Consider the following 22886-nt stretch of genomic DNA (forward strand, 5'->3'; position numbering starts at 1 on the left):
TTCTATAACATTGAAAGTTGACATTTCACATAGTCTCTTAACTTTAGGAAAACATTTACTTCAAAAGCTTTCTGCAAACTTTCCTCCAAGCCCCACACAGTGCTGACTTGGAAATATATCCTTGCTCCTTCACCGTTGCTGGGATAAGATCCTGGAACACCTTCCCTTGTGGATGCACTGACAGCGCATGGATTACAGCAGTTCAAGCTGGCAGCTTAGTACCACGTTCTCAAGAGAATTTAGGGAGAGGCAATAAATGCTAGCTTAGCCAGTGGCATCCACAAGAAAGAAGAAAGGAATGAAATTCCTTTTACAATTTTGTCATGATTTGGAGATGCCGGTGTTGGACTGGGGTGTACAAAGTTAAAAATCACACAACATCAGGTTACAGTCCAACAGGTTATACTATAACCTGTGTTGTGTGATTTTTAAACTTTACAATTTTGTGGTCAAATTATATCCTTCCTTGAATATCATTTTTTAAACTCAATTTACAATACTAATACACCAACTACAACCAAAATTTGTTCTGCGCTCTCTCTAATCAAAGACCTTTTCATTAAAAAAACCCTATTAATGATCCTTATAAGCTGCACAGAGCAACTCAGAGGTTTTCACACAGAGCATGCATAAATCAATCCCTTTGTACTGTATGAGTGTGACAATGGACAAAAAGTTAAAAGGACCTACATACTTAGAGTTACAGAGGTGTACAGCATGGAAACAGACCATTCAGTCCAACTTGTCCATGCAGATCAGATATCCTAACCTAATCTAGTCCCATTTGCCAGCACTTTCCCGCTTAAGTTAGTTGTAAATGTCCAAAAAGATTTTATAAATGTTGTTGTTGTGCATGAAGAGAGTTTTAATAGGGCTGATAATTTCTCAAAACATTGCTCAAAGCTCAAGAAAAAGCCATCTTGTCACTATCTCCCATGGAGGGAAAACATATTTGGCAAATTTCCTCCCCAAGAGCACCTAAAATTGTAGATAATATGAATATCCAGGTGCTTAAAGGTGAAGAGTTCAAGGGATAGATTACTCACCATTTTACTAATTCCTTTAAAACATATAAAAATGTTACTTGAAATATTTCTACAAAATCAATTATGTTATTTGGATAAAACAATGGTGCCAGGTCTCTTTCTCTGCCAGCACATTTTGCATCGAGATGATAGATGAAGGTGATAGCAGCCTTAAGGACAAACAAATACTACAGGTTCTTCAAATTTGTGTTGAGATACTCCTAGTGACAAAAAACTGATACTCCCCCGATCACAGTCCAAACGCTTGCTCAATGCATGTGCTCTCGAGAGAACACAAGCTTCAGTTGAAGAACAAAAAAAATCACAAGGCAAATACTAAAACATGTAGGATTCATCATTAAATATTTCTGAATGTAATTTTATAGAGGAGATCAAACTTAAATTGTTGAGGTCTAGAAAAAGGTTTATATAAATGGCACGTTTGTAAATTTTTGCAAAATTATGTGTTGTATTATTAATAAAAAGCCTTTGAAAGCAAGCTTACCTTTCTGTATGATGGTCTAACATAGCGTGCAATGCTTCAGCATTAGCTGCAAGGGAGCAAAACAACATTCAGTCCCAAACTAAATTATGGATATTTGAAACTTTACAATTCAAATCTAATTACTTTTGATGGCTTGCTCAAATTCATCTACATTTTGTCAGTCTAATGCTACAAAATTTTATCACAAAGTTGACTTTGAAATTGAACAAAATCCTAACAAATGAAAATTAAAACCTAGATTAAAGTATAAAAAGAGACAAGGCTATAATGGGAGCGAAATAGTGTTCATTTTTGAAGTGGTGGTTTATTTCAAACAAGCTTGAGCGAGAAATTCAAATGTACAATACAAACAGTGGCAGCATCTAGAAAAGAAACTATTTCGGGGCCATATAGTCCAAACATAGTTTGCACAAATAGAAAAGCCTTGAAATGGCAACTGTAATTATTAAATTATTTGTAATTACTGTCATTACTGTATAAAATTGACAAGAACGCACAAACTTGGGAGGATGACATCAGTGAAACAGGCTGCACAGTGTAAATTTTGAAAATGCAATCACAAAATTTGTAACTTGACACAAACACCAACCTTTTATAATGTCATTATTATGGCACAGGCGATGGTAATTTGGTCCATCAAGCCCATGCTTGCTCTTCATACAGCAAATTAGACAAGTCCATTCCATGGCGCTCTCTCTGACCCAGCAGCTTAAATTCTCTCAAATATCACCCATTTTATTTTTGAAATGGTTAATAGTCTACATTTCCATCACTCTCACAGGCAGCAAGAGTCAAGTCATTGGTCACATTTTGTAAAACAGTTATTCTTCTCATCTCCCCTGCATTTCTTGTTGTGAATACTAAATTATTGGATGATCAGCTGATGAGAATGGCTATCTGTATCTACATTATCTATCAGATCACCCCTCAATCTCCTGTCGGTGTTTTAAAATTGTAAAATGGGGAAAGTATTGCGTGGACCCTTTGAAAGATGGACTTTTTTTTCCTCTGCTCAGAGTTAAAAATGAATGTCTGGCAGCAGCGCAAGTTTGCAAGTACACAGAGCACCTGAATAGAAACATTTTGAGTTGCAAGGCCAAGCAGCAGTTTTATCAAGACAACTGATTTGAAATTTGGCCAATCAATTTAAATCAGGTCCTTAGCTACCAAAAACCTACCAAATTTAAATCTGATCGTTTTGGTAATCTAGGACCAGATTGTCAAAATAATGGTATGTTATCAAGGGTATAAAAGAAGAGGGCAACTGGAAAATAAGCACAGTTAACTGCCATCCTGTCAGTGTTGACAGCTCTCTCTCAAGAACTTGGCTCTCATAGTCAGCTATGTATTAATAATGATAGCAATGACAAAGAAACAATGGAAAAAGGCGCTCTTGATAGAAGAATTGGAGGTGTTATTCCTGGAGGATTCGACGGAAGCCGGCACAGAACATTCCGGAAGTGAATACACGGCTGTAATTTCAAAAGACTAAATTCAATTTTTTTGAAACATAAGTGGGAGTTATATTTATTGGAACAACATACCATTAGAATCTTGATGTATTCAGGAATAGGTAGTAGTCAGAAAAGATTTATTCTGTTTGTTAATAGTTTAGTTAATTTGTTCACTGTTACAGCTAGATAAATAAATTGTTACTTGTTGATTTTATCAGGGATTTATTTTATTTAACCACAAGAAGTTGCTGAGAAGCAGGTTACACCACTTTTCACACTCTTTTACAGATTAGAAAGTGAGGTGCTTCTTTTGACTAGTCACTCCAAAATAAGACAAAGAACTGCAGGTGCTGGAAATCCCAAAAAAGTGCTGGAGAAACTCAGAGGTGTGGCAGCATCTGTAGAGAGAAAAATAGTTAATGTTTCAAGGCCAGTCATCAGAACAGTTTTGTTAACTAAAGATATTAAGAGAAATGGGCTAAAGGTGGGGATATTCCCTCTTCTTGGTAAGGCACGGAAAGCATTTCAACACAGAAATGCCTTATTACCAGGTTTCTCTTTGACATTTTGAGCACCACTATAACAGCCTTTAGCATATTCCTATTAGTGATCCCATCAAGAAATATTTCATCTTTCTCCCTGTAGAATTGCTGCAGTCCAACCACAATCTCAAATGAATATAGTCTACAGGACCATGATAGTTCAATTCTGCTTGTATGTAACATATACATTTTTATAACAAAGGCTTACCTGGATTTTTCATAATATAATGCACCATTTGTCCAACTGTGTCAGCATTGCACTCATTACTATCACAGAAATCTAAGGACCAATATAATAGAAAACAAAGATAAGTAAAATAACATGAACGTCCAGACTGCTGAGTTTCTCTAGCTCTTTATGTTTTTATATGAGGTAGTTCAATCCCTGTTCCCTACTTGCTCACTGCTTATCAAAGTGAACAATTTAAAATTGTCTACAGCAATAATTTTTCTAAGCTAATTACAGATTTTCTGTATGCCTTTCCCAGTTTGGATGACCTGTATGCATTTAGAGTCATAGAGCTAAAGAGATGTACAGCATGGAAACTGATTCTTCAGTCCAACTCATCCATGCTGACCAGAATTTAGGATAAATTAATCTAGTCCCATTTGCCAGCATTTGGTCCACATCCCTCTAATCCATTCCTATTCATATACCCATCCAGCTGCCTTTTAAATAGTGTAATTGTAGCTATCTACACCATTTCCTGTGGCAGCTCATTCCATATACGCACCATCCTCTTTAAAAGTTGCCCCTCTGGTCCCTTTTAAATCTTTCCCTTCTCATTTAAATCTATGCCCCCTAGTTTTGGACTCCCCTACCCTGGTGAAAAGACCTTGTTTATTTAGATTATCCATTCCCTTCACAATTTTACAAATTTCTATAAAGGTCACACCTCAACCTCCAACGCTCCAGGGAAAATAGCCTCAGTGTATTTAGCCGCTCCGTACAGCTCAAACCCTCCAACCCTGGCAACAGACTTGTAAATTTTTTCTGAATCCTTTCAAGTTTCACAACATCCATCGTATAGTAGGGAGATCAAAACTGCACATAGTACTCCAAAAGGTGGCCTAACCAATTTTCTCAATATGACCTCCTAACTCCTATACACAACACACTGACCAATAAAGGCAAGCATACCAAATGCCTTCTTCACCATCCTATCTCGCTGCAACTCCATTTTCAAGGAACTATGAACCTGTGCTACAAGGTCTCTTTGTGCAGCAACACTTCCCAGGACCTTGCCATTAAGTGTACAAGTCCTGCCCTGATTTGCCTTTCAAAATATTAATTTCAACTCCACTAAGTCTGCTTCATGATGTTGCCCACTATAACTTGTAAATATATAAAAGGAAATAGCCCGTCACTCCAATACTGAAGTCATTACATATTGTCAGAAACAGTTTCCATAGTTTACTTTCAATCCCAGAGTCCCATCTAAACATAATGACTGGATGGAAGAAATGATCTTCACTTTCATTCAAACACAAAACAGTTTAAATGAAGTGTCCATTAATAATCAATATATTTTACAATGTTGAACTACTTAGTCCAAGACTAACGAGTTTTAGTAGTTACCTCATAAATTGCTACTCTTACCCATCTGAGTGGCAGCAACCTTTTCACCACATTCTGACTCTCTGTCTGTCGTGCATCGATAACCTTTTTTGGTCAGAATGTGGCAGATAAATATTCCCAGAAGTCCTGTGAGAAAGAAGACAGGTACCAATCCAAGTGCGATGTACTCTGGATGTACATTATTTGATTCAGTTTGGTTCATCCCTTGCCCAGAGCTTTGGGGTTCTACAAAAAAAAAGGGGCAAGTATCTCAGTAAAATATCAAATATTATTTCTATGGCTAAGTTGCCTATTTTCTTCCTATTCCCTGTGTTAAACAACTGCTTTCCCACCTTCGGCTGGAAATGCTTGTGTGGACATCATTCATTCTGATCAACTCCTTTCATCTCTGTTGTATTATCCATATCTGCCCTTTTTTCTCTTCCTCCACCAAATGTCTAATCCATGGAACAAAGATAGGAGCACGAGTAGGTCCCACAAGCCTGCTCCACCATTCACTGTGACCATGCCTAATCATTGACTCAATATCTTATTTCACCATTACCTATTCCCTTGATCCTTTTAGTCAGTATCTCATTCCACTATTAGTAAAGACAACCTGTGCTGGAAGCAGCTTATCTACAAGAAAAGGGAGAAATACAATTTAGGGGGAAAAAAAATACGGTCAAACAGCATGCTCTTCTCACTGAGGGATTCATGTATTTTTGAACTGTGGTCTTGGATATGGATCAAAAGTGAGGTTACATTTTAAAAAAATGTAATAACTAAATTTGCCCCTCGAGCTTGCTCCACCAATTATGATGTGGAGGTGCCAGTGTTGGACTGGAGTGGACAAAGTTAAAAAAGACACAAACACCAGGTTATAGCCAAACAGGTTTATTTGGAAATACAAGCTTTCGGAGCACTGCGCCTTCATCAGGTAGCTGGTGGAGTAGGATCATAGGACACAAAATTTATAGCAAAAGATCATAGTGTCACACAACTGACGCATTGAACAAACCGAGATTGCTGTTAAGTTTTTCATCTTTTAGAATGGGTTGCAGGTGTCGATTCATTAATAAGTAAATCCCAGAATTTCTTTCAAATCACATTCCTGAGATAACTTAAAGTTTCATAAAAGTGATATTTCAGCTCAGACAATGCATTAAAAGGAGTAAGGTTAGAGTCTGCAAGATTTTAACTTTCTCCAAATAGATCTTGGAAAAAGATTGGAATCTGAACTCATTTACAACTCTGCTTTATATCTTTCAATCCCTAAAGTAAAGAAGATAACCTAGCGATTAGTCTTGAAACTAACAACTGACTCAAGCTCCAAAAGAGGAGAGACTGGAAAAAAGTTTCAGATTTCTGCTACGGCGAGATATGTATTTACCGGTTCCAAATTTTCAATCCTTACCTGCCTGCTTTAATTTGTTAATTCATACTTCTTGAATTGAATCCTCTCACCAGAGGAAATTGTTTCTCTTTACCTATTGCCATCAAATTCTTTTATAATTTTTAAAACCCTTGGTTAGATAATGTCTCTCTTTTCTATACTCAATAGAACAAAATCAGCTGAATGCATAACCTGTCCTCATATTTAACGGTTAAAACTTAAGCTGAAAATGTGTTGCTGGAAAAGCGCAGCAGGTCAGGCAGCATCCAAGGAACAGGAGAATCGACGTTTCGGTCATAAGCGCTTCTTCAGGAATGAGGAAAGTGTGTCCAGCAGGCTAAGATAAAAGGTAGGGAGGAGGGACTTGGGAGAGGGGCGTTGGAAATGCGATAGGTGGAGGGAGGTCAAGGTGAGGGTGATAGGCCGGAATGGGGTGGGGGCGGAGAGGTCAGGAAGAAGATTGCAGGTTAGGAAGGAGGTGCGGAGTTCGAGGGATTTGACTGAGACAAGGTGGGGGGAGGGGAAATGAGGAAACTGGAGAAATCGGAGTTCATCCCTTGTGGTTGGAGGGTTTCCAGGCAGAAGATGAGGCGCTCTTCCTCCAACCGTCGTGTTGCTATGGTCTGGCGATGGAGGAGTCCAAGGACCTGCATGTCCTTGGTGGAGTGGGAGGGGGAGTTGAAGTGTTGAGCCACGGGGTGGTTGGGTTGGTTGGTCCGGTTGTCCCAGAAGTGTTCTTTGAAACGTTCCGCAAGTAGGCGGCCTGTCTCCCCAATATAGAGGAGGCCACATCGGGTGCAGCGGATGCAATAGATGATGTGTGTGGAGGTGCAGGTGAATTTGTGGCGGATATGGAAGTGTCCCTTGGGGCCTTGGAGGGAAGTAAGGGGGGAGGTGTGGGCGCAAGTTTTGCATTTCTTGCGGTTGCAGGGGAAGGTGCCAGGAGTGGAGGTTGGGTTGTACGGTTTTTCATCATATCGAAATATTCCCATTGTCTTCCTTCATTTCAAAGTTGGCAATCTCACATTTCCTGATAATCACTGGAATGAAAGGCTTAACATGAGGAACATTTGAGGATGCTGGGACTATACTTGATGGAGTTTAGAAGGATGAGGGGCAGATCTGATGAAACTTTCAGAATACTGAATGGCCTGGACAGAGTGGACGTTGGGAAGATGTTTCCATTGGCAGGAGAAACAAAGACCTGAGGGTACAGTCTTACAGTAAAGGGAAGACTTTTTAGAATGGAGATAAGGAGAGATTTCTTTAGCCAGAGAGTGGTGAATCTGTGGAATTCATTGTCAAAGAAGGCTGTCCAGGCCAGTTCATTGAGTATATTTAAAACAGAAATAGATAAGTTCTTGATTGCCAAAGGGATCCAAGGTTACAGGGAGAAAGTGGGCTTTTCAACCCCATCAGCCATGATTGAATAGCAGAGCAGACACGATGGGGTGAATGGCCTGCTTTCTGCTTTCTATATCTTCTGGGCTTATATTTAATTCTAACTGATTCCATTTTAGACCAAATCTGTTTCTGTTCCGACTGCATTGCTTACTGTTTTTACTCAGTATTTTCAAACTTGCTGTATTTTTTTTAAAAAGCAGGCGATATTTAAAATCTCAAATAGGTTTGATTGACAAAGTTATTGGCTGCATTGTCAATGACATTGTAGGCAGTTTTTTTTCATCTTTGGAAAATGTTAAACAGAGGCTTGTCTGAAAATTTTAGAGGAGAAACAGGTCCAGAGTACGTTTTAACAGCAGCTACTAACAGTCTACCAAAACAAAACCAAGCAAACCACAGTTGCTGGGCATGAAGCAAAATGGAGGACAGAATTCCTGACCTGAAGTTGATGACTTCTGTGTTAATACTAGAAGACTCTAAATTCCCAAGAAGGAAAATTAATTATTGTTGCTCCAACTTGTATTGGGTTTCACTGGAATACTGCAGCAAGATTAGGACAGTAATGTGAGCATGAGACCAACATATTGTCTTGAAATGGCAAGTGACTGGCAGGTCCAGCTCACGTGCACAGAATGAGCAGGGGCGCTACACAAAATGGTCAGTCAGCTTGTGTTTTGTCTCCCCAGTGTTGAGGAGATCACATTAAGAGTACAAATACATTTGACTAGATTGAAAGAAATACAAGTAATTCATTGATTCACCTGGAAGAGGTGTTTCTTGCCATGGAGCGCGAAGGGGCAAAGAGGGCAAGCATTACACCTCCTTTATGGGAATGAGAATGTGCTATGGAAGAAGGATGAGGTTCTGGGGCACCTTAACTGACCAGGTCGTCATAAATAGAGAATGGCCTCTCTGAAATGCTGACTGGGGTGGAAAGGACATGTTCAGTGATGACATCATGCTGGAGCTGGCAGAAATGATGGAGCATGATCCTTTGAAATTGGAGTTGAGAGTGTGGTGCTGGAAAAGCACAGCAGGTCAGGCAGCATCCAAGGAACAGGAAAATTGATGTTTTGGGCAAAAGCCCTTCATTAGGGCATTTCTCCCTGTAATCACACTCTCGACTCATCTCCAGCATCTGCAGTTCTCACTTTGACCTTTGAAATTGGAGTCTAGTGGAGTGGGAACTGAGGATAAATGTAATACTAATCACAGTTTTGTGAGAAAAGGATAAAGGCAGGAGTGAGGGAATTAGGTCAGAAATTGTTGAGAACTCTGTCCACCACAATGGGAATAAATTCCAAATTTGAAAAAAGGAAAACATGTCAGAAGCACTACTATAAAAGGTAATATCAGAGCAAATGTGATGGACATAGAGAAATGGGAAGAATGGAATTGCATTCTTATGGAAACACAGTATGAGGAAGTGTAGTTGAGGTGGCTATAGGAAGTGATAAGTTTTTAGTGAATACATAGCCCATCCCTGCAATTAAAGACAGAAAATTCAAGAAAGGGAAGAGATGCAGATGAGCCAGGTGAAGGTGAGAGAAGGGTAGAAGTTGGATGTAAAATTGATTAATCTATCCGGCTCCAGATGAGAGTAGGAAGTGACGTTGATGTAGTCATTGATGTACGAGAAGCAAGTTGCTATCCTCAATGACAGAAAAGTCCCACTTCCCATCAGCCATCCTCATCACATTGAGCAAGATCCAATTCCAAGAGCTGAAAAGTTGTTGTGCAACATAGTGGTGGTAATTATATCATTTAACTATTCAACAACATATTCATACAGCACTTTTAATATAACAAAATGTTTCAAGGAACCTTGGAGGATACGAAGGGATACAAGCTAAAAATTTAATCAAAAGAGTAGCTTTCAAGTAGTGCCATATAGGTAGAAAGCGAAGTAGGGAGATTAAGTGTTACACAGAGGATATTCCAGGGGTCGGAGCTTAGGCAACTGATGACATGGACACCAACGGCACAGCAACTTTAATTGGGAATGCACAAGAGGCCAGTATTAGAGAAATGCAGATATCTCCAATGTTACGTGGGGGTTGGAGGAGATTAGAGATAGAGAGGAGCAAGACCACAGTGCAATTTGGAAGGCTGAGTGAGAATGTTTTAAGTCAAGATATTATAAGTAAGGAACAAAGCAGGAGCAAGATAATGAAACAACTGAAAACAATTTAACATCAGGTTCTGCAAAGTCGGATTGGCTCAGTTGATCTATACTTTTGACATAAGCCATCACTGCCATGCATTGCTTAACATAAGTTTATCGAGATAAAAAAATCAGTGCATTTCAAAATTGTTACATAACATGACAGACAACGCAATGAGACACAATGCCAAAACATTTGCATTTGTACTTTTTCCCCTACATACAGACTATAAAAGCTTTAGACAAAATTCAGCAGCCAGATTATTTGCTGACAGTGTGCAAGCAGTCCCTGGGGATTGTTAACCAGGCTCTGTTCACAAGTCAATTTTTACCCAAGTCAGAACACAAGCAGGACAACATAAAACTGCTATTCCTAAGTATAGGAAATGCTCGTATTTGTATTTAAAATCTTCTGTCAGAGATCCTGTTCATAAATAAGAGTGTTCACAAATTGAGTTAAAAAACACAACGCCAGGTTATAGTCCAACAGGTTTATTTGGAAACACTAGCTTTCGGAGTGCTGCTCCTTCATAGTGTGGTTGTGAAGATAAGATTGCAAGACAGAATTTATAGCAAAAGTTTACAGTGTGACGTAAATGAAATTATATTTTGAAAAAGACGTGGATTGTTTATTAAGTCGCTCATCTTTTAGAATGACCATGTTGGTTTCAGTTCTTTCATATGTAAATTGCAAAACCTTTTCTTAAGTTACATTCCCAAGTGAACTTTAACAATTGTTGTCATGTCAGCCGAGATAATGTATTGAAGGTGTTAGCTTCCCTGTGTGGGGCTGTGCCACAATGTTCAGACTGATCCTAAATCTAAAAAAATGGATTTACAGAATCTTGCATGAATTCATGCAGTTTTTGAGCAAAGTAAAATGTCATTCGATACAGATGTTCTCTGACGTCCGGTATCCCCAATGTAGAGGGGACCACATCAGGAGCAACAGATACAATAAATAATGTGTGAAAGTGTAGGTGGATGCTATCTCCGGGAAACCCGCACCAATCAACCTCACCGCCCCATAGCCGAACATTTCAATTTCCCCCTCCCACTCTGCAGAGGACATGCACGTCCTGGGCCTCCTCCACTGCCACTCCCTCACCACCCAACGCCTGGAGGAAGAATGCCTCACCTTCCGCCTCGGGAGCCTTCAACCCCATGGTATCAATGTGGACTTCACCAGTTCCCTCATTTCCCCTCCACCCACCTTACCCCAGTTCCAACCTTCCAGCTCAACACCGTCCTCGTGACCTGTCCCACCTGTCAATCTATATTCCCACCTACCCACTCCACCCTCCTCTCCGACCTATCACCTTTACCCCCACCTCCATCCACCTATTATACTCTCAGCTACCTTCTACTCAGCCCCACCCCTGCCATTTATCTTTCCACCCCTGAGGATCTCATTCTCATTCCTGATGAAGGGCTTTTGCCCAAAACGTCAATTTTCCTGCTCTTTGGGTGTTGCCAGACGTGCTGAGCCTTTCCAGCACCACTCTAATCTTGACTCTAATCTCCAGCATCTGCAAAACCCACTTCTGCCAACAAGAGATCATAGCCTAGTCTATTTTCTTGCCTCTCCCTAGCACTCCCAACCATCTCCATCCCTTCCCTACAATACCCCTTTGGAAAGCTGCCACTTGAAATTCCCTTTGCATCAGTAGGTGGTTCTCTCTTCCCAGAAAACCATCTAATTTGCAACTGCAGCTATTTTTTGCTTTATCAACCCTCTTAAAAAAGAACACATCGTGGAAGTACAAATTAAAAACATCCACGAGTACTTTGAGGTTCTGAATCAATGGCCATGACTGTCCAGATGTTGCTGCATATGGCTATGGATCATTTCAGTATCTTGAGGAATTGCTGAACATTGTGAAATCATCAAACATCTCCACTTCTGACCCACTATTATGGAGGGAAGGCCATTGATGAAGCAGCTGAAGGCGGTTGGGCCTACTAACTTTAGGAATACCTGCAGAGGTGCCCTTGGGCTTACATTATTGACCTCCAAACAGTAACATTCCTTTCCACAAACGATGTCAAATTACATGTGATCTTTTACAACAAAAGGAATTAGGCTTAGAGTGCTTTATCATACAATAGTCTAGTAATTGCCCACTTTCCAATTCAACAGTTTTATTTTACCTGGTATGTTTATTAGTTGGCACAATAGATGCTCTCTCCTGTAAGTCAGAATGCTGAGGTTTCAAATCCCACTTCATGACTTGAGCACAAAATCTATGCTCATGCTTCAGTGATGTACTTAATTTGGCACCAGAGATACTACTATTGTGACGAAGGTTATGTTATCTTTGCATTTACGAGCTCTCAAACAAAAACAGACATTCCGGGGGTCTGGTTCGGATGGGTTTTAGGGCCAATTTGTTTATTTTTTACAGACACTGCCTCAGGCAAAAAGGCTTTCAAGTTTTAAAAAAAAAACTTGTATAATGAAAGGGGAGCGGCCAGTGCTCCCAGCTCAGCCTTACTCTGGTTTGGTTTGGCTTTTAGCAGGCTGGCTGTTCAGAGCTGTTTGTCAGTGGTTAGCTGGGAATCCAAAAAGAAAACCAGCTACATGGAAGAAGGTGTCCCATGCTGAATCTCTCTGCCACCTCTCTCTCTCCTGTCAAACCCTATGTTTGATTTTACCTTTTTTGCCAAGGGGTGTTTATGGGGATTGTTGTAGAAATTTGGAACAGCATCATTAAGTTGGGTAGTCTGTTGGGTTTTCGGATTAGTTAAGTTATTCTGTTCTTTTTTATTTGTGTTTCATTTAATACACTGTAAATAAATTCTGTTTTGCTTAAAACTGAAGGATTTTGACCAGCTGCACCACTCCTGGAATATCCACTGTACACCTGTTCAAAAACGTTAGGATCTGGGTTATCTTCTTAAAATGTTTTGAGGGGGTCTGGCCATAACACTATCTTTCAGGCAAGATGTTGAACAGATGCCCAGTCTGCCCTCTCAGATGGATGTAAAAGATCTCATGGTGCCATTTTACAAACAAAATAGGATAAGTTGTCAATGACATTTATCAGAAATAAAATCATTATCACATTACCATTATTGGGAGCTTGCTATGTGCAAATTAGCTGCCATATTTCCTCATATGACAACAACAACTATATTTCCAAGGTACTTCAGTTGTTGAAAACCACTTTGGGGCAACCAGTGATCGAAGGTCACGCACGAATACAAATTGTTTTTTTCTGTATCTATCTTGCTCCACATCATAAGAATCTCTCGACCATGCATTTTCAAAGAGCATTTTGCTATAATGTTGTTACAGCTTAAAATCGATTCATTAACAGCATTAAATAAACTTTATGGAATGCAAAGTCTCCCATGGAGGATCTATCCATATATTGCCCTAGGTAACAGATGCTTACATCAAATTAGAATGGCTCACATCATCTGCCTATTTGTTTCTGGCATGTATTTGACACAGCTCACTCAGATGAAGAAGATAATTATCATAGATCACCAATATGCCAATTAAATGCATGTAAAGGTCTGGAGGAGTTTATATGCAAACCTTGTTTAAAGATTTGTAGCTCAGGTGCCGTAGTTGTGGGTATGTTGGCTGACCTGCAGACGTTTTAACCCGTCTAGGTGACATCTTCCATGCTTTGAGTGTCCTGTGAAGCGCTGCTGTTCTGTGTCTTCTGGAATTTATTTAGTTCTGTTCCTGCTGTTTCTGGTTGCCAGTTCTGGTTGTTCATTGTTGTGGTCAGTATATTGGGTTAGGTCAATGTGTTTATTTTTGGAGTCTGTGGATGAGTGCCATGCTTCTAAGAATTCTCTGGCTGTCCTCGGTTTAGCTTGTCCTATTGTCATTGCGTTGTCTCAGTCAAATTTGTGGTCCTTGCCATCTGTGCATATGGCTACTAAGGACAGCTGGCTGTGGCATTTAATGGCTAGTTGGTTTTCATGAATGGGGATTGCTAGTTGTCTGCCTGTTTGCCCTAAATAATGTTTCATGCAGTCTTTGCATGGAATCTTGTAAACTACGTTTGTGTTGCACGTCATGACTATTGGGTCCTTTGGCCTGGTGAGTTGTCGTCTGAACGTGGCTGTCGGTTTATGGGCTGTCATGAATCTGAGTGCTGGGAGAAGTATGGGTGTCAATTCAGAGCTTTTTTTTTACATAAGGTAGCGTGGCCAGTGTGTTAGGTTGTGACATGTTCCCATTGCGTTGTCTAGCAGGCATTTGTGGGTGAGGTTGTGGGGATATCCATTCTTGGCAAAGACTTTGTAGATTTTGTGTTCTTTTCACAGGTCGGGAGTGCTGAAGTATGTCCTAGGCTTTTCGAACAGGGTCATGATACAGCTTCTCTTGTGTGTGTTTGGGTGATTGTGTTTGTGGTTCAGGATCTGGTCCATGTGTGGCTTTTCTGTATGCTTTTGTTGTACCTTCACAGTTTTGTGTTCTTTCTACCATCACATCCAGGACCACAACTTCAACTGAGACAATACAACAATAACAGGACAAGATAAACAGGGGACAGCCAGAGAATTTCTAGGAGCATGGCACTCATCCATGGACTCCATCAACAAACACACTGACCTAGACCCAATATACTGACCATTACAACAAACAATTGCAATCAGTAACCAGAAGCAGCAGGAACGGAATCAAATAAATTCCTCAAGACTCAGTACAGCAGCACTTCACAGGAGGTTCCAAAGCATTTAAGATGTAACATGGACAGGGGACAGGTTTCTATTTATGGCAGCTTAGGCATCAGCTAAAAAGACAAAAAGAGACTGAACTAATGGTCCCTGTGCTTCAGCATTAACCTATTATATTGCTGATACCTGAGCAAATGCTTGTCACATACTCAATGACATTCATAAGCAGGTCAATTCACAATTGATATTTAAATCAGAAGATGCAAGTTAAAATAGACAAAACAATGTTAATTTACTTCTGAACAACCTATACCTGTATGTTTTTCATCTGTTTAATCTCATTTGTGCAATTAAGGTTTTAATTAATTTTAAAGAAAGTAATCAAATAACAAATTTAACTTGGTATAAGATTTATATATTGATTTGGAGTTGTAATTTGTAGCTAGTCAATAATCTGCAAGAACAAGGCAAACTCTTTGCGAGATAATCACATTCTACACATGTAATGGGCAGAAACAAATGGGGCCTCAAATATAAATATCTCACATTCATCTTCAGTAAGAGATAACATTTCCACATGGAAAACAAAAAAAGCAGAATATCGAAATGCTCCAGTTATTCATCATACATGGAACATGACTTGTATTTCCTATTGTAATTAGTATTCATGTAACAATATGAAAATCTCATTTCAAATATTGAACTACAATATAACAAATATGGTAATCTTAAAAAAAAAAGACAGCAAATCACAATCTTTCAAATAATGCAAGTACTATGATCCTTACAAGCTTCACCTTGTTTACAAAGGGGAAGTGACTCAGCCTTCTGCCATGTTGGGTGGTGTCACAATTAGTAGCAACTCAAGAGAGCATGCCTAAACCAAGCAATTCAGATTTCTAATAGGACTGAAGTTAGGCAATCGAATGGAAAAGTTTATTATGCCATTTTTAAAATATCATACACAGAGCTTCCTTAAAATAGTAAATGATAAGCTAAACTCTCTTTTTTGTTGGCACTGAAATTCAATATTGTATATTAACATTTATCATAGTTGGTCAGTTGAATGTGCACCATGATACCTGACAGCACAATATAAACTTTATCTCGCCAATATTAAAAGCAATGCCAACACCTGACCAGGTTAGCTAAATGAAGCATTAACTTTGGGTAAGCAGACTTTCACCCTTTCCACAGACCTACTTTGCCCCAACTCATCACTCTCAAAGTCTCGGAATTTGATACTTAATTTCTTGCAGTTACATTTTTCATGCACTTGGCTACTGACATTGGAGTTTGGCAGACGATCAAGTGCGAAACATCTCATCTCTACGCAACTCCCTCATTTAGGTTTCAATTGATTTCAAGGTTGAAAGGAAATTTAAGTCACAAGAGCTCAAATCACTGATACGATATAGAGTCAGAGTCATAGTCATACAGCATGACTGGATATTTGACATTTATTGTTACTCTATACATTCTTCTTTAAAGTATTACACCAATATTACTTTGATCTGATTAATCCTTCGTTCAGGATTGGATACAAATCTTTCAATGTGGTATTTGATATTCGTGCTATTTAAAGAAGGAAATGCCAAATAAAAATCAACACAAATATAGAAGGCAATGTTACTGCGTGACTGCATGAGCTAGAAATAATTTTAATCAGGAGCTCCTGAAAATCAAAAGGAATCAACAAGATAAAATTATCTTGGCCCCTCTTATGATCATTCCTATGATATCCAAAGAAAGTCATGCTCAAGAAACAAGATTTTGTTACAACAATAAATATGGTCCTAACAGTGTGCTGAGTTTTCACCAATACATAGGCGACGGTCTGTGCGAAGTTTGCACATTTTCCCAGTGTCTGAATGGGTTTGCTCCGGGTGCTCAGCTTTCTGCCCATTGTCCAAAAATGTGCAGGTTAGGTGAATTGGTCATGCTAAATTGCCCACAATGTACAGGGATGTGTAGGGGAATTAGTCAGGGGAATGCATCTGGGTGGGTTACTCTTCAGAGGTTCGGTGTGGACTTGTTGGGCCAAGTTGCATGTTTCTACAATGTAGGGATTCTATGAAATTTCTATGAAATAATCTATCTTACATGAACAATTAACACTTGGGTGTGTGGCACTGAAATGATCAGATCAGGTGACAGGTCAGTTTAGAAACTTGATGTTTCACTCCATATGACCAACTCAATAATGTCGCCCACGTCCAACACACTGCATCCACCTGGACACCCCGCACTGGCCTATTACCTGCCCTCGACCTCTTCATTTCCAACTGCCTCCGGGACATTAACCGCCTCAACCTGTCTACCCCCTCCCCCACTCCAACCTCTCACCCTCACAACCTGCAGCCCTCCAATCCCTCTGCTCCAATCCCAACCTGGATTAGTGGTGCTGGAAGAGCACAGCAGTTCAGGCAGCATCCAAAGAACAGCGAAATCGACGTTTCGGGCAAAGGCCCTTCATCAGGAATAAAGGCAGAGAGCCTGAAGCGTGGAGAGATAAACTAAACTAGAGGAGGGTGGGGATGGGGAGAAAGTAGCATAGACTACAATAGGTGAGTGGGGGAGGGGATGAAGGTGATAGGTCAGAGAGGAGAGGGTGGAGTGGATAGGTGGAAAAGGAGATAGGCAGGTAGGACAAGTCATGGGGACAGTGCTGAGCTGGAAGTTTGGAACTAGGGTGAGATGGGGGAAGGGGAAATGAGGAAACTGTTGAAGTCCACATTGATGCCCTGGGGTTGAAGTGTTCTGAGGTGGAAGATGAGGCGTTCTTCCTCCAGGCGTCTGGTGGTGAGGGAGCGGCAGTGAAGGAGGCCCAGGACCTCCATGTCCTCAGCAGAGTGGAAGAGGGAGTTGAAATGTTGGACCACAGGGCGGTGTGGTTGATTGGTGCGGGTGTCCCAGAGATGTTCCCTGAAGCGCTCTGCTAAAAGGCTAGAGGAGGGGAAGGGAACCTATATTGGAAGGGGAATAATATATTGGCAGGGAGATTTGCTAGAACTGCTTGGGAGGATTTAAACTAGTAAGGTGGTGGTGGTGGGGGGGGGGGGGGGGGGGGGGGGAAGGGGAGAGACAGAGCCAGGGGACATTGTGAGGAAAGAGATCAATCTGAGGCAGGTACAGCTGAGAACAGAAGTGAGTCAAATAGTCAGGGCAGGCAGGGAAAAGGTAGGACCAATGAATTGAACAGCATTTGTTTCAATCCAAAGGGCCCAACAAGGAAGGCAGATGAACTCAGGGCATGGTTAGGAACATGGGACTGGGATATCATAGCAATTATGGAAACATGGCTCGGGGATGGGCATGACTGGCAGCTTCACTTTCCAGGATACAAATGCTACAGGAAGGATAGAAAGAGAGGCAAGAGAGGAGGGGGAGTGGCATTTTTGATAAGGGATAGCATTACAGCTGTGCTGAGGGAGAATATTCCCGGAAATACATCCAGGGAAGTTATTTGGGTGGAACTGAGAAATAAGAAAGGGATGATCACCTTATTGGGATTGTATTATAGATGCCCCAGTAGTCAGAGGGAAATTGAGAAACAAACTTGTAAGGAGATCTCAGCTATCTGTAAGAATAATAGGGTAGTTATGGTCGGGGATTTAACTTTCCAAACATAGACTGGGACTGCCATAGTGTTAAAGGTTTAGATGGAGAGGAATTTCTTAAGTGCGTACAAGGCAATTTTCTGATTCAGTATGTGGATGTACCTACTAGAGAAGGTGCAAAACTTGACCTACTCTTGGGAAATAAGGCAGGGCAGATGACTGAGGTGTCAGTGGGGGAGCACTTTGGGGCCAGTGACCATAATTGTATTTGTTTTAAAAGAGTGATGGAAAAGGAAAGACCAGCTCTAACAGTTGAAGTTCTAAACTGGAGAAAGGCCAATTTTGATGGTATAGGCAAGAACTTTCGAAAGCTGATTGGAGGCAGATGTTCTCAGGTAAAGGGACGGCTGGAAAATGGGAAGCCTTCAGAAATGAGATAACAAGAATCCAGAGAAAGTATATTCTGTCAGGGTGAAAGGAAAGGCTGGTAGGTATAGAGAATGCTGGATGACTAAAGAAATTGAGAGTTTGGTTAAGAAAAAGAAGGAAGCATATGTCAGGTATAGACAGGAAAAATCTAGTGAATCCTTAGAAGAGTATAAAGGAAGTAGGAGTATACTTAAGAGGGAAATCAGGAGGGCAAAATGGGGACATGAGATAGCTTTGGCAAATACGATCAAGAAGAATCCAAAGGGTTTTTACAAATATATTAAGGACAAAAGGGTAACTAGGGAGAGAATAGGGCCCCTCAAAGATCAGCAAGACTGCCTTTGTGTGGAGCCACAGAAAATTGGGAGATACGAAATGATTATTTTGCATCAGTATTTACTGTGTAAAAGGATATGGAAGATATAGACTGTAGGGAAATAGATGGTGACAGCTTGAAAAATGTCCAGATTACAGAGGAGAAGTGCTGGATGCCTTGAAACGGTTAAAGGTGGATAAATCCCCAGGACCTGATCAGGTGTACCAGAGAACTCTGAGAAGCTAAAGAAGTGATTGCTGGGCTTCTTGCTGAGATATTTGTATCATCGATAGTCACATGTGAGGTGCCAGAAGACTGGAGCTTGGCAAACGTGGTGCCACTGTTTAAGAAGGGCGGTAAAGACAAGCCAGGGAACCATAGACCGGTGAGCCTGACCTCGGTGGTGGGCAAGTTGTTGGAGGGAATCCTGAGGGACAGGATGTACATGTATTTGGAAAGGCAAGGACTGATTGGGGATAGTCAACATGGCTTTGTGAATGGGAAATCTTGTCTCACAAACTTGATTGAGTTTTTTGAAGAAGTAAAGAAAATTGATGAGGGCAGAGCAGTAGATGTGATCCACATGGACTTCAGTAAGGCGTTCGACAAGGTTCCCCATCGGAGACAGATTAGCAAGGTTAGATCTCACGGAATACAGGGAGAACTAGCCATTGGGATACAGAACTGGCTCAAAAGGTAGAAGATAGAGGGTGGTGGTGGAGGGTTGTTTTTCAGACTGGAGGCCTGTGACCAGTGGAGTGCCACAAGGATCGGTGCTGGGTCCTCTACTTTTTGTCATTTACATAAATGATTTGGATGCGGGCATAAGAGGTACAGTTAGTAAGTTTGCAGATGACACCAAAATTGGAGGTGTCATGGACAGCGAAGAGGGTTACCTCATATTACAACAGGATCTGGACCAGATGGGCCAATGGGCTGAGAAGTGGCAGATGGAGTTTAATTCAGATAAATGCGAGGTGCTGCATTTTGGGAAAGCAAATCTTAGCAGGACTTATACACTTAATGGTAAGGAAGTAGGGAGTGTTGCTGAACAAAGAGACCTTGGAGTGCAGGTTCATAGCTCCTTGAAAGTGAAGTCGCAGGTAGATAGGATAGTGAAGAAGGCGTTTGGTATGCTTTCCTTTATTGGTCAGAGTATTGAGTACAGGAGTTGGGAGGTCATGTTGTGGCTGTGCAGGACATTGGTTAGGCCACTGTTGGAATATTGCATGCAATTCTGGTCTCCTTCCTATCTGTGAAACTTGAAAGGGTTCAGAAATGATTTACAAGGATGTTGCCAGGGTTGGAGGATCTGAGCTACAGGGAGTGGCTGGACAGGCTAAGGCTGTTTTCCTTGGAGCGTCGGAGGCTGAGGGGTGACCTTATAGAAGTTTACAAAATTATGAGGGGCATAGATAGGATAAATAGACAAAGTCTTTTCCCTGGGGTCGGGGAGTCCAGAACTAGAGGGCATAGGTTTAGATATAAAAGAGACCTAAGGGGCAACATTTTCACGCAGAGGGTGGTAACGTGTATGGAATGAGCTGCCAGAGGATGTGGTGGAGGCTGGTACAATTGCAACATTGAAGAGGCATTTGGATGGGTGTTCGAATAGGAAGAGTTTGGAGGGATATGGGCTGGGTGCTGGCAGTTGGGACTAGATTGGGTTGGGATATCTGGTCGGCGTGGACAGGTTGGACTGAAGGATCTGTTTCCATGCTGTACATCTCTAGGACTCTAAGTTTGTGGGTTCTGGATTAATTAGAGACATGAACTGTTCAGTTTGTCTGATGTTAATAATCAAGTTTAAGCATTACTGTTGTCCTGTTTTTTGTAAAAAATTTGAGGCCTAACTTTAGATTTAATGATTTTTTAAAAGCACATTGGTATCGTATTATGATCGAACAAGATAAATAACTACCAGTTTAGAAGGCTAGGACAGGTTTAAGGGAAACACCCATGGCTTAGCAAGATTTTATAAAAAGAGTTATTTTGTGTTTTGAGTTGTCCTATGAATATGGCTGTATAAATCAGTACTCCTGAGAAGGGGTGCTATTGCGAAACTAGGTTACCTTGAAGTTAAAAGTTTGTGCTAAGTCTCAGACCTGAAGTGATGGACTAAAATCAGAAGAACTTACTTAAAGCTTGATACGTTTAAGTTCAGGTGTATAAACTTCATCCTAGAGTTCAATCAGATGTTTCAGTCTATTAGTTAAAGTCACAAGTGACTTGAACCTATTAGAGACAGGGACCCTTGAGTGATTACTGTATGAGTGGTGTTTTTGAGTAGCACAAAAAATGCACTTTTGAGTTCTGTACCAGGAGTGTGTTTAGATATTATTATATATTAAATTTATAAACAAGTGTTTAGGACCTGTGTGACCACACTTTCACAGTGTGTTTAATTAATGTTTGTGTTACAAGTAGATAATTGATTATATTATCTTCATTTCTTTTGAAAATAAACTGTTTTATTGTTAAAACAAAATCCACATCATTGTGTGTCAGTGAGAGATCACTTTATTAAAATCAAAACAAAACATGATCTATCAACTAATGTGTCAGTCTGGGATCTGATTTGTTCAGTAATAACATCAACTGGGATCATAACAAATGAAAAAGTTTTTTTTTTAAAATGATCATTGTTAAAAACTTTCCATAAATTTTTTAAAACTCTACTAGTGGGCAATAGAAATGTGAACAATCCAGACTTTTAACAGCTTTAGCAGCTGGAACTGCAAACACTTCAAACCTCAAGTTTGAGTAAATAAACATGTATAGAGACCAGACAGTCAGAGCTGTCAATCAAGGACTGAAGAATTGCAAGACAATAATGACTGGGTATGGAAATACCATAATGTGGCAGGGGGTCAGGATGGTTTCTTGGGAGGCATACCCAGCGTTGCAGGAACATGAGGGGGCATATTTTGAACTGAAGTTTCAGAACATTCCTTCATGCAGACTATGTATGATTCACAATATCTCTCTCTTTCTCTCCACAGAAGATGACAGACGTGCTGAGTTTCTCCAGCAGTTTCTCTGTTTTTTGTCTTTAAAAAGTCGGCCCAATTCCATGAAAATTGCAAAGTGTAAGCCATGTGTATACTTACGTGAAGCTCATGACACAAACAAGCCCATGGTTTTAGAAAGCACTCCCCCAAATCAGAAAGCCCGGGAGTGAAGTTGTGAAAGCCTGTACCCACTCATCATTTTAAAGGACCCTGAGACATCGAACACAGCAAACGTCCAGGCCAAAATGTACAGTTTTAGTCAGAAACCCTGGAATATTTTGAATAATTGTGAATTAACAAACAGAAATTTATAAACACACAGTTAAGCAACATCCACACAGCTTTAACGGACCTGGGAAGGTCAACATTATGACTATTGAGAATTGGATACCAGAGATGGCAGTGAATATAGGTTATTCTGAATTTTGTCGTTAGTGGCTGCAGATAATCATTTGCCATTTACTACACTTAAAAGATGCTGTACAATTTCCATGGGATTTTCAGCATTGACTTGGTGTCATTGAGCCTTTGATCCACCCCGCATCTTTTGTTTCTGCAGTGTGCATGATCTGAATATGCAACACTGGCTCTTAATTTCAGGAAACAAATTCCTCACAGTACCAGGAACCCGGGTCCGATTCCAGCCTCGGGTGACTGTGTGTGGAGTTTGCACATACTCTCCATGTCTACATGGGTTTCCTCTGGATACTCTGGTTTCCTCCCACGATCCACTGATGTGCAGGTTAGGTGAATTGGCCATGCTAAATTGCCCAGTCTTCAGGGATGTGTGGTTTAGGTTTATTTAGTCAGGGATAAACGTAGAGTAGTAAGGGAATTGGTCTGGGTGGGTTACTCTGCAGAAGGTCAGTGTGGACATGTTG

At 40.5% G+C, this 22886-nt stretch overlaps 1 protein-coding gene across 4 annotated transcripts in view; it reads right to left on the minus strand.

The window, feature by feature from the left end:
* The window catches only part of LOC122551387 (RELT-like protein 1), a 78379-nt gene that overhangs the window by 37839 nt on the left and 17654 nt on the right, over positions 1-22886 (minus strand). For all 4 annotated transcript variants that reach the window (XM_043693229.2, XM_087987158.1, XM_087987154.1 and 1 more), the window contains exons 2-4: positions 5127-5330; positions 3735-3806; positions 1531-1576 (exon numbers count right to left, since the gene is read on the minus strand). In XM_043693229.2, coding sequence (XP_043549164.1) covers positions 1531-1576; positions 3735-3806; positions 5127-5330 — 322 coding nt within the window. The remainder of the gene's footprint in view (positions 1-1530; positions 1577-3734; positions 3807-5126; positions 5331-22886) is intronic.

The sequence above is a fragment of the Chiloscyllium plagiosum genome, unplaced genomic scaffold (assembly GCF_037043375.1).
Source record: "Chiloscyllium plagiosum isolate Xiang-an unplaced genomic scaffold, Cpla_swu_hap1 HiC_scaffold_1, whole genome shotgun sequence".
Classification (NCBI taxonomy): Eukaryota; Metazoa; Chordata; class Chondrichthyes; order Orectolobiformes; family Hemiscylliidae; genus Chiloscyllium; species Chiloscyllium plagiosum.